This window comes from Pelophylax lessonae (genome assembly GCF_965119305.1).
Source record: "Pelophylax lessonae genome assembly, chromosome: 2".
Lineage (NCBI taxonomy): Eukaryota > Metazoa > Chordata > Amphibia > Anura > Ranidae > Pelophylax > Pelophylax lessonae.
This window is the reverse complement of record NC_138769.1, coordinates 695,628,371-695,641,188: the sequence shown is the minus strand read 5'-3', so window position 1 is coordinate 695,641,188 and position 12,818 is coordinate 695,628,371. Positions and strand designations below refer to the sequence as shown.

The window sequence follows — 12,818 nt, the reverse complement described above, 5'->3', positions numbered from 1 at the left end:
GCCCTAGAGGAACCCTTGAAATAATTTTCAGGTCTCAGGGAACCCCTGGTAAGATTAGTCAATCGGGATTCATTGGGAAAATGCCCCATATATTGGTGGTGGTGAGTGGAAAGAATGCCCCCGTTACTGAGGTAGCCAGAATGACACCCTTGTAATTATGCTGCTGGCTCTGCCAAATAGCAGAGCCAGCACCCAAATAGCAGAGCCAGCACCCAAATAGTCTTTTGACACCCACCGTTCCATAGCGGAAACTGGAGGGTCCAATCAGGTCCGGCTGAAAAACTGACAGGTGAATCTAATTGGTCCCCCATGTGACAGGGCCTCAATGGAGGTGAAGAGAGAAAGACATGTTTGAAGTCCAGCCTGGGTGACAATCATCGCTCCTTACATAGGTACAGTGGAGGAGTAAGTATAGCCACCCAGGTACAGGTAGTTTGTTATTGGCTGGATTGCCAGGTAAAAATAATGAGGAAAAAAGAAAAAAAAATAACGCAGCCACTGCATCTAAGGTTGGTAGGCTGCAATATGTTCGATTTTTGGGGGGTTCAGATACACTATATTAGGGATCGACCGATATCGGTTTTTCGTTGGGGATACCGATATTTTGGCTAGCGCATTTTGGTATCGGCCGATATGGGCCGATATTTTGTACATCCTATGTCAGGGTCCGAGAATAGTCTTGGTAGGTTTGCAGTTGTGCCGTATTTTTTCCATTTTCAGATAATGGATTGAACAGTGCTCCGTGAGATGTTCAAAGCTTGGGATATTTTTTTTTTTTATAACTTAACCCTGCTTTAAACTTCTCCACAACTTTATCCCTGACCTGTCTGGTGTGTTCCTTGCCCTTCATTAAGCTGTTTGTTCACTAAGGTTCTCTAATAAACTTCTGAGGACTTCACAGAACAGCTGTATTTATACTGAGATTAAATTACACACAGGTGGACTCTATTTACGAATTAGGTGACTTCTGAACGCAATTGGTTCCACTAGATTTTAGTTAGGGGTATCAGAGGAAAAGGGGCTGAATACAAATGCACGCCACACTTTTCACATATTTATTTGTAAAGAATTTTGAAAACATTTTTGTCATTTTCCTTTCACTTCACAATTATGTACCACTTTGTGTTGGTCTCTCACATAAAATCCTAATAAAATACATTTACGTTTTTGGTTTTAACATGACAAAATGTAGAAAATTTCAAGGGGTATGAATATTTTTTCAAAGCACTGCAAAAACAACAAGGTGCTGGTGGTATAACCATAAGGGACTTTATTAAAAACTGCCAAACGGTTACTCACAAAAAAGATCAACAGGTGTGTATGGAGATGTCCGGAATAACTGTTGGAGCCCCAAAATGAACCCCAGTGGGTTCGCCGTTCTTACAGCCTGGATGGATGTAAGCCAGATGACTGGGACTCTACCTGACAGTATCGTAACCAGCTTGGAACGCACTCAAAGCCTGGAGCCAGGACGTGTCAGGTGACGTGTTTCAAAGCTTCCGCTTTTTCCTCATACCTGATTGGCTGGCATTAAGTTCAGTCTTATATAGGCTGACTCTGAGGAAGAGGCACGGCCTCGAAACGCGTCAGCCCTCTGCTTCCAGTAAAGACGTTGGACCTCTGCTATGAGGCGGCTTTATGGGATTGATGTGTCTGTACTTCACGAATGTTTGTGAGTAGCTGATTTTAACTTTTATCTAATAAACTCGCTGAGGATAATGCGCTAGGCTGGTGCGCCCTTTCTTTGTTTTTGTATTACATACAAGTACAAGCCTGATGTAAGTAAACTAGTGTAGCAATATTTCCAGGCATTGGGTCTGCGATGGGTCTGCCATGGTCACCGGTAACACTGACAGTCCTTTTAAGCTGAATGCCCAAGTGTGAGATCTGAGACAAAGAACAGTCCGGCATCTTTATTTTGTTTTGTTTATTTTATATTGGGGATGGGAGAAGGGAATGAGTGGGATACTCCTCTGGCTCAACTAGGTACAAATTGGGACACTTGAGAAAAAAATGCCTTGACGACGGCTGGATGCCGACCAACGCTTGCTTGATCTTGAAATCACTGACTTGCTTGTACTGTACTGAGGATGGACTTCTGACACTCTGGTTAGCTCAGAAGTCCTTGACACTGCTCCCTCCAGTCCTTCCTGACTGAGGTAGCCCTTAGTAACACTGCTGCTGTTGCAACTCTCAACACTGTACACTGCGCGCTGTACACTTTCACTGTACACTGAATACTTCAGGGCCCAACCACTGGCACCCCCTTTACTCTTCAGGGTCAACACTGGCACCCCCTTTTACTCTTCCTGCACCGGCTAGCTAGCTCCCGGATCCCTCTGACCTTCTCCGGAGTGGTCCCCTCTCACTAGGCAGACCCCCAGGGGCAGTTTGCAGTACTCACGACTGAGAATGCTTTCCTGAAACTCGACCCCTCTAAGCTCCGCTGGTCCTCAGCACACCATATCCTCTCTGCAGCTCAGCTCAACCCTCTGTCCCCTCAGGCAAGCCACCACGGACACCCGATTCCTCTTGACAGGAGGAGAGACAGCCGTACTCTCCCTCCTGGGACTCTGCTTCCCGCCAAAGACGCTGTGTCATGTGCTCCCCTCAAACTTATACCCACTCCCAGAATTCTGTGTGGCAGAATCTGCCTTTCTGGGGTAGATACAAGCCTGGGTGAGCCATTGGCTGGGTTTCCGCCATGCCCAATGAGAGCCCTCATTGAGTACAGTGGGGAGACTCCCCAGTCTCAACAGCCACACCTGGGAACCATGACAATCTAGCTGCAAATCATGGCCCTGCTGATAAGCAGTCAAGGCTTACTATACTTTACTGAGCACCTACCTTGTAGGGTGTTACACTAGCACACATCTATAGATGTAAATTCTAATTGCGGTAACACTCAGTTGCTAGTTGAAAAGAGATCCAAAAGGCACATTTGCTTTATAAAAAAGAAGAGTAAAATATTATAGTAATAAAGATAAGAAGGGGCACTTTGTTGTTTTTATACAGGCATACCCTGTTTTAAGTACACTCACTTTACGTACACTCGCGAGTACGGACACAGCCTGGTCAGCTTGGCATGGCATTACTCCCAGTTTTTAACATTGGCGTCTATGGGAAATCTTGGTCAGCTTGACATGGCACTACTCCCAAACCATAAGTGACAGGGATACCAAACTTAGGGAGCAATGTGAGGGGACCCAGGACTACAACATATATATTTGTGGCCAGCCAGCTTGCCTAGGAAATGAAAAAAGGTATTGCTTCACTTTAAGTACATTTTCGTTTTACATACATGCTCTGGTCCCATTGTGTACTTAAAAGCAGGGTATGCCTGTACTTGTCTTCCAGAGAATTCCTTCACCCTAAAGGGAGCTGCCACATGCGTCATTATAGTAGCCCATGGACTACATGAACTTTCTACTAATGATGCTTCTATACTGCTCTATTTGCTCTCCATGTGTGTTTTTGGACATTTTTCAGCATCATTCCTCTTTGTTTTTTGACTAACCTCTGTAACCCAGCCTCCACTTTAACAACATATTAATGCCAGAGCCAGCCAGGAAACTGGCCAGGTCAATCTCCGCGTAGATTGGTATGTTTTCAATTTCTGTTTTGTTGGACAGTTGTCGATGTAAGTATGGAAACAATGGACAGGCAAGGGACGGTCTTTGGCATGAACTGGTGCTAAAAGTCATCCCTTTTGGAAAGTTCAAAGGTGTACATTGATTGTATTTTTACAGATTGAAACAGTTTTCTTCGGGTTCAGAGAAGCTAAGGAACTCAAGGGATATATAGAATTTTCCATGACCACATATAGAGCCAGGAATTCAGCAGACCAAGAAAAATAAAAAAAAAAAGCAGTCAAAGCAAAACTGTGATTGAGGTCTTACTAGTGTAATATGGTCACATGGGTGGGAAGTAGAAGTAGAAGTGTTTGTATGATTTACACCATGAAATAAGGCCCTCTGCTGGCTGAATTCTGAACAGCAGCGTTCTTATATCTAGTGCATCCGAAAAAGTATTGCTTTAAAAATGTGAAAAGCACCTTTTATATAAAGTGAGATATTTTACATCTACGTAACTGCAGGGCTAAGGGATGAAACACAGTAATAGTTTTCTTTTTATGGGATTACAGGACAGCGTGCTCACTGTGTGTTGTGTCTCAGCTGGTATTCCTATCTGGGAAAATGTCTATACAGACGGATAAGAACCTGGCTTACCTACCAACTTTGTTGCATTATCAATGCTTTATATGCCAGTGCTCCGTGGATGTAGTTCAGCTTAATTATATGTTATATATTATATTGATTATATTGAAGCAGTTTTGCACACCATACATGAGAACATATAAACAACAATTCATAAGAAAGGTTATAAATTCAATTTGAAAAAAAAAAAAAATTCAAAAGGGTACCATCCTCGCATCTCAAAACAGCAGAATTGTAGCAAGCACACCCAATAATAGACCCCGTTTACATAGGGGCGACGCTACTTGCTGGGGCGACCTGTGAAGTCGCGGTGCACAGAGTGCACCGCGACCTCGGCGCGACATGCACGGACTTCATATCATTGAAGTCAATGCAGGTCGCCTCCAGGTCGCCCCAAAGTAGTACAGGACCCTTTTTCTAAGTCGGAGGGATTTTAATCCCTCTCCATTCTATCCAAAACGAAATAAAACATTTTTAGTTATTTTTTAAGTGCCCTACAAGCTGTGTACATGCATGCTTTTTAACTGGCTTGCTTTACTTCTCTACCAATATTTTTATAATGTTCAAGTATAGGTAAATCTTAATGATAAAGTTATTTTATTTGCTCCCGTTCAGTTTGCTAAATATATAATTGATAGCATTTGTATCTTATTGATAAATGCAAAAAAAAACATTTTGATCCTGCAAAAAATCCAGTGAGCTGATATTGTCCAATTGTGAGCTAAAACAAGAGTGCTTAAGCTGGCCTGCAATTCCAAAGTGTTTTATACTAGCCAAAGTTACTTCTGTGAACTGCAGAATAACTCCCTTGTATGTTATGGAGCTAAAGAGATGAGTGTTCTGTTCGGTGTTCTGTTGTCCTAACACACTTTTTGTCCTAAGGTGATAATGCTGCTCCTACATAGATGCTTAGAAGTGAGTGTTGTCACTATAGGAAAGTTAGTAGTCGCGGCAAGATCAATAATTGAAAAAAGTGGAATAAGAAAGAAAACTGTTAAAGCCACTGTTGGAGATACAACAGCTTTCAGCTTAGCAGATTAACTGCAGTTCACAAAGAGGAAAATAGGTGTCGCTAATGCTCAGTGATATGCTATGCATTTCTATGATGTGTTGTAATTTCCTGTACACTGTACTGAACTTGTTGGTTATCTCTTCCTGTCTGTTGTTCTTATTACAATGAGGTGACATCTTTGATTTCTGTGTTATGTTCCAATAAAAAAAACAGTTCCTGTTTACTCCACAATGTCTGATCTGAATGGACTCCGCTGCACCCAGTGATCACACTCTGCAACAGCCACTACATTGAAAGACTGTTGCAATATATTACATATACGTATTACATATACTTTAAATTTTTGTTTTGGGTTTAGATACATATTAACTTAAACACAAGCTCACTTTAATACACTTTAAAATTCTATTTCTTTGTTTTTCTTTCTTGCAGTTTGAAAGAAATAAAGATGGCAAGTAAAGTGTCCACGGTTTGGGTCCTCTTGTTTTTAGTGCCATGTGTGCAACTTCAAGGTACCAATACGAAACCGACTTGGCCAACCTATAAAGTCCCCGTCATTGTTCCTGAGGCTACAACTGGCTTGGAGAAGCCTCACTTTGATGCGGCAGCAAGGCTAGATGTGCCATGTTCCTGCGGTCCTGATTGCCACAAACATTTCCCAACGCCAACAGTTGAGGACCTGAAAGAGAACATGGCATATGAAACCCTCTATGCCAATGGAAGCCGCACATTGACTGAAGTAGGCATCTACGTTCTTGGCACCAAAGCCGGGACTAGAAACGGAGCAGGCAAGTCCCGACGGAAGAGGCAGATCTATGGTCATGACACTAGATTCAGCATATATGGAAAGAACTTCTTACTTAATTATCCATTCTCAACATCAGTGAAGTTATCCACAGGCTGTACAGGTACTTTGGTAGCTGAAAAACATGTCCTTACAGCAGCTCATTGCATACATGATGGCAAAAGCTATGTTAAAGGAGCACAGAAGCTCAGAGTAGGCTTCCTAAAGCCAAAAATAAAAGATGGAGGCAAAGGTTTAAACCACACAAACCCGGGAAGAGGCGATAAAATGAAGTTCCAGTGGATTCGGGTGAAAAGGACACATGTCCCTAAAGGTTGGATTAAAGGTAATGCCAATGATATTGGCATGGATTACGACTATGCTCTGTTAGAGCTCAAAAAGCCACATAAAAGACAGTTCATGATGATTGGAGTAAGTCCTACAGGTCGACAATTGCCTAGTCACCGAATCCACTTCTCTGGCTTTGACAATGACAGACCAGGAGACCTCGTGTACAGGTTCTGTGAAGTTAAGGACGAAACGTATGACCTTCTATACCAACAATGCGATGCCCAACCTGGTGCCAGCGGATCTGGAGTCTATGTCAGAATGTGGCGGAGAGATAAGCAAAAGTGGGAGCGAAAAATAATTGGAATATTCTCTGGGCACCAGTGGGTTGACAGAAATGGTGACAAACAGGATTTTAATGTCGCTGTGCGCATAACACCTCTTAAGTATGCCCAGATATGTTTCTGGATAAAGGGAAACTATATAGATTGTCAGGATGGCTGATTCCCAGTCCAAATACTTTGAAGTGACTGTCTTATTATTTCAAGAAAGGCCAAATATATATATATATAAAAATTGCTAAAGCATTCCACCAAACGGTTCAATGAATCCATTGTTTAAGATGTTGTTAAGGAAGACTGGAGTGAAAACACTGAGGAACAATGCTCACATAGATCTTTATACTTCACAGATACTAATAAGCGCAACGGTTGCACAAGTCAGCTGTTGATGAGAGGTGTTAATATATTTTACAGAATGATGGATTTTTGCTTTTGCCTCTTAAGTTTGTTTTTGTTTCTTACTGGGCATCAGCATAATTAACCAGCATTGTTACGCCAACCTTCAATTGGATGTATTTCTTGGATTTTGGTGGAATATAAGACATTGAAGATACAGAAAGTCATTTGACGGTGATAGCTTGCCGCACAATATATAATCTGCACTTTCCAGCTCTAAAATAGAATTGAAAATACTTGTTTCTTTTAAATTACTATTTCTGTACTGATGATTGAATACTGCTGTGGATGAGCAACTGTATTTTTTTTCCCCTAAAAAAGCTTTTAATCTCAGGATGTAAAAAATATGCAGATGGAAGCTAAAATGTATTATTATGATGTCAAACTAGAAAGTTTTTAGCAGAACCCATTGATAGAGAAATATTTTATTTTTCACCCGAAATGTACAGGATGATAAAAGGGATAAAGTTGGCACTATATATCGTGTAGAAATGGCTGTGTACATAAGTTATTACAAGGTTGTATCAAGTTTTTATTCTCAGCTACAGATCATCTAAATCAAGCTAAGTTGTCTCTTGAGATACAGTAGTTCCAAACTGTCCTATGACAACCAGAGAACCACTCCACTGCTGTTTTTTTAGTTGTCTAAACTGAGACAGCTAGTATTAAATTTAATACAATAGCCTAAATGAATTTACTCTTTAACCACTTGCCGACCACCGCAAGTACATATACTGCGGCGGTCAGCCCCGGCCAGGCAAAGTGACGTACCGGTACGTCACTAGCCTGTCACTGGCTTGTGAGCCAATAGCGGGCGAGCACGCGCCCGCTGAGGCGCGCGCCCACCCCGGCTCGTTCCCTAACAAGTCAGTGCGTGTGACCGGCGGACCCGATGTCCGCCGGTCACTCACGATCGTTCGCCGGGAAGGGAGAAAGGCAGGCGGCTCATGTAAACAAACCGCCTGTCATTCTCCCCTGTGTAAAAATGGAGATCAGACGGTTCTACTATGTAGGACCGTTGATCTCTGTTTTTACACTAGTAGCCATGTTCAATCACAGTTAGAAACACGCCCCTAGGACACACTTAACCCCTCCCTCTCCAATACAGTTAACCCCTTCCCTGCCAGTGTCATTTTTACAGTAACAGTGCATATGTATAGCACTGATTACTGTAGAAATGTCACTGGTAACCCCAAAAGCATCAAAAATGTCAGTCAAGGGTCCGATCTGTCCGCCGCAATGTCGCAGTCCCGCAAAAAAAATTGCAGAACGCCGCCATTACTCGTTAAAAAAAACCCACCAAAAATGACAAAAATCTTTCCCTTTGTTAGTAAACGCGATAACTTTTGCACAAACCAATAAAAATACGCTTTTTGCGATTTTTTTTTACCAAACATATGTAGCATAAAACAAATTGGCCGAAAATGTTAAAAAATTTTGATTTTTACATTTTTTTTGGGGAATTTCATATAAAAAAATGTGAAAAATATTGTTATTTTTGCAAAATTTACGCTCTTTTTTTGTTTATAGCGCATGATCAAAAAATCGCACAGGTGATCAAATACCACCAAAAGAAAGCTCTGTTTGTGGGGGGAAAAAAGGACATCAAATTCGTTTAGGTACAGCGTCGCACGACCGCGAAATTGTCCGTTAAAGTCACACAGTAAAAAATTGCAAAAAAAACCCTGGTCAGGAAGGGGGTTAAATCTTCCGGGGCTTAAGTGGTTAAGTTGCAGGAGTAAACAACGGGATCACTTTAATGCAGACCTCTCCAACAGCACATACCCACATTTCGCTTCCCTACTACCTGTTCAGGCACCAGGAACTAGAGGAAAGTCCTGTGCAAGCTACAAGTTGTAGCTATGAACTCCCTGTGTGACAGCTTGGTGATTGGTCCAGCACTGTCACATGGAGTGAGTCACATGCTCCATCATACCTAGAAAGTCCATGTATTTCCTTTGGAGTGAAGTGGCAGGGGAGTGAAAGAAAGGTTACTACCTGCTGGTGGAGAGAGGAGAATAAAGCTCTAAATTTGCAATGTAATGATTTTCTTTAGGGTTAGCCTAAAATAATATTTAAGGACACGTGGATGCTGGCTAGTTGAGCTATCAACAAACTTCTCCTATGTTTTGGGGATTCCGGTTGCAAGATCCCCCAATCCTATATTCACAACTGATTTCTGCAGCCATTGCAGGGAAGTCTTCAACTTGCCATTGCCAATGAAGTTCTGGGTATGCTCCATCATGCCCAGAAGTACCATGTATTTAATTTGGAGTGAAGTGGCAGGGGAGTGAAAGAAAGGCTACTACTGGCTGGTGGAGAGAGTTGAATAAACCTCTAAATGTGCAATGTAATGATTTCCTTTAGGGTTAGCATAAAATAATATTTAAGGACACATGGATGCTGGCTAGTTGAGCTATCAACAAACTTCTCCTATGTTTTGGGGACTCCGGTTGCAAGATCCCCCAATCCTATATTCACAACGGATTTCTGCAGCCAGTGCAGTGAGGTCTTCAACTTGCCAATGAAGTTCCTGTTATACCAAGTAATTGAAACTCGTTTTCTGTGTGCTACTGGGTATATTAGCCACCACATCTGGCAAGAATATAAAGTATTGCTCCTTGAGTCTTCAAAATAAGTTGCCAGTGGGTAAATCAACCCCAAACGACTCAAAAATAAATAACTATTGGTGGACCTCCAGCCCTACTTTTGGACCCAGTTGGCCAGAATCAACGTCTCATGTAGGCGAAAACAGAAAGGATCATGTGGAGACATAGATGTGGTAATCATCAGCTGCATTAGCCATCCTAGCTGTTGAATATAGAAAATAAAACACATTTTTAGAATGGGTTCAATGTAAAAATGTATCTACACAACTTTTGATTGTAGTCCCAGAGGATTGCATCAGTTGGTAGGTATTGAAATTCCAAGGCCCACCTATGTTGCAGCTCCCCCCATCCCAAATAAAAAAAAGTCAAGTAAATGTTATGAAAAAATAAAACATTTAGAACCGGTTCACACTAGCGCGACTTGTCAGCCTGACAAGTCGCGCTCCCTCGCGGTCCATTGACCGCTACAGGACCCGTTCTAATAGGAGCGTCACAAGTCGCTCCGACTTAGAAAAAGGGTCCTGTACTACTTCGGGGCGACCTCGGAGCGACTTGCATAGACTTCCATTATGTGAAGTCCCTGGAAGTCGCTCCGAAGTCGTGGTGCATGGTAATGCACAAGTCGCCCCCAAAGTCATGCAGAGTCGTGTCGCCTTAGTGTGAACCGACTCTTAAAGAAAAGGTAATAATATCCCAGCTTCCGGCCGCTACTTTTAGGTGATATTGATGTCACTGAGCTTTCTTGTGAAATCCCAAGAATCCTAGATTCTAGGAGAATGAGCTCCTGCCTAATACTGGAGTATCCTCTCACAAGATCTGGGATCCTCAGGATTCCAAGAGAAGGCCCAATAATGTTACAGCAAGAAGGTGAGTAATCTTTTTTTTCTTTTCTTTTTACAAATATTTTATTTTTGCATAGCTTTCACACATATTTATTCATGGGGTAGACTGCTGCAACATAAATAGATGGCCACTGATGTAATAGGTTGTACAGCCCTCTTACAAAATATGTTGGTCCTAAATAATTCTGCACTTAGTTAATATGCCATAACAATTCTTATCTAAATAAACCAAGTGAACTTATTTTGGTGGGAACCATACTGCATATGCAACTTTGTCATGCATTAAGCTAATAGATCATATAAGGCCCATAATATAAAACCACTCACAAATGTAAAGTTGCCTGCAGACTTTAAAGAATGTTCCCTCCAATCAGCCATTGTCCCAGAAGATCACTACCAGTTCTGATTGTCAAGTTCTCAATTAGGCCGGCCATAAATGGTTCTAATCCCGGCCAGTTCAGCAGGAACTTTTCCAAGATTCAAACCATGTCCGGGCATACTGAATGTCCCAAGTTGATCAATCGATAAACTTGGGTACAACTAGCCTGCTGGATTCACTGCTATAGCTGCTAGCAATTATCCCATATGCCGAACAATTATCTGATCCCGCAATGGGGGCGAGGGAAGCCGTCCCCACCAGGAGCAGACAATTGCTCAGCAGATGGGATTCCCCTTTCAACACTGTCTCCAACCTTTGGTTGGAGGAAAGAAATTTGCACCGTTCTACCTATAACAAACTGACAGGTAATCAGGCCGAGTCGATCCACAATTGAATGTATCCTAATAAAGGGAACAACCAATTTTTGATGAACTCGTCCTTTAAAGTGGAACTTTGCCTAAAATGTGAAGTACTGCTCATTCTGTCCCCCATCCCAGGACCTCTAACTGAGTTGCAGCTTTTTTTTTTGGGGGGAGGGGGGGGGGGCAAATACCCTATTTTTGGATGGAGGCATCAGGGATCCACAGCAGTAAAAATAATTGACTGCAAGAAATACAGCGCTGAACTCCATGGACTGGATAATACCTGTTTTTTTAAAAGTCAACAGCTACAGTATTTGTAGCTGCTGACTTTTAATTTTCACAACACTGGGTAAAGTTCCTCTTTAAAGCAGAATTAAACCTCTGCAATAAAGAAAAAAATAGGGCCTTAGGGGCATTGTGCCATAATGTGCTGATACGCACAACATAATAGCACATTATGGCACACTTACCGAGCAAGTAATCGCCTCCAGAGCTGCTGTATCAGTGCTCCCATTCACCATGGATGCTTCCATTTTCTCCATTCTTCTGATTAGCTAGGTCATAATTAAGTCACTCCTGCACATGTGCATGGGAGTCACATTGTCATGGCACAGAGCAGTGCAGTAAATGTATGATGAGCTGCTCATGCGTGGCTCAGTGTACACAAATCCTGGCACACAGAAAGAAGGGTTTGTGACAAAAAAAGACCAATGGGGTCTCTAATGTCATATAAATCCTACCTGTCAGCTTTTTTCTTTTTATTGTTTAGGTTTAATTCCACTTTAAGAGCCCATTCAGACTAGCGCGACACGACTTTGGGGGGCGACCTGTGAAGTCACGTGCACCGCTGTGCACCGCGACTTCGGCGCGACTTGCAGACTTCACAGACTTGTCGCCTCCAGGTCGCCCCAAAGTAGTACAGGACCCTTTTTCTAAGTCGGAGCGACTTGTGTCGCTCCTATTAGAACGCGTTCTGTGCTAATCAATGGACCGCGACCGAGCGCGACTTGTCAGGCTGACATGTTCTCCAGTGTTCTGTAGCAATTTTTCATCCCTTTGGGATTATAGTGCTTTTTTATTTGCTTCCAGTAGTTTACACCATTGTCAGTGTGATTTAATTACTTTAGTTCTGTCCTACATAATAGCAATCTAATGTTTTATTCCGGTGTACTGTTCTCCCATATATTCCTCAATGTCTAGGACAGTGGCCTCCAAACCGAGGCCCTTTGGTTGCTTCTGTTCAGACCCTTGGGCCACTGTTCTTCCCACTGACACCAATAGTGGGGCATCATTTCTTCCACCAATATAAATGATGGAAGACAATTCCTTCCACTGACACCAACAATGGGGTACAATTCCTCCCAATGACACCGATGGTGCGTCACAGTTCCTCCTCCTACTGACCACAGGTGCTATGTATTTTTTTTTTACTCCCAACCCCACTGACCACCAAGCCTGAGACATTACTTATGCCTCGTACACACGCATCGATAGTTTGCCGTGAATCTTCGGCCAACGTCCGATCGGCCGATTTTCGGCTTGTTAGCATGATGCTTCCGACAACCAACTCCGACTTTTCGGCCGAACA

The 12,818-nt window shown here is 42.5% G+C and overlaps 1 protein-coding gene across 1 annotated transcript in view; it reads left to right on the top strand.

The window, feature by feature from the left end:
• The window catches only part of PRSS23 (serine protease 23), a 98,821-nt gene extending 91,944 nt beyond the window's left edge, over window positions 1–6,877 (top strand). Inside the window, exon 2 of the mRNA XM_082245905.1 lies at window positions 5,662–6,877. Within this exon, the coding sequence (XP_082102031.1) occupies window positions 5,678–6,805 (1,128 nt within the window). The 5' untranslated portion in view covers window positions 5,662–5,677 and the 3' untranslated portion in view covers window positions 6,806–6,877. The remainder of the gene's footprint in view (window positions 1–5,661) is intronic.
• Window positions 6,878–12,818: the final 5,941 nt, after the last annotated feature.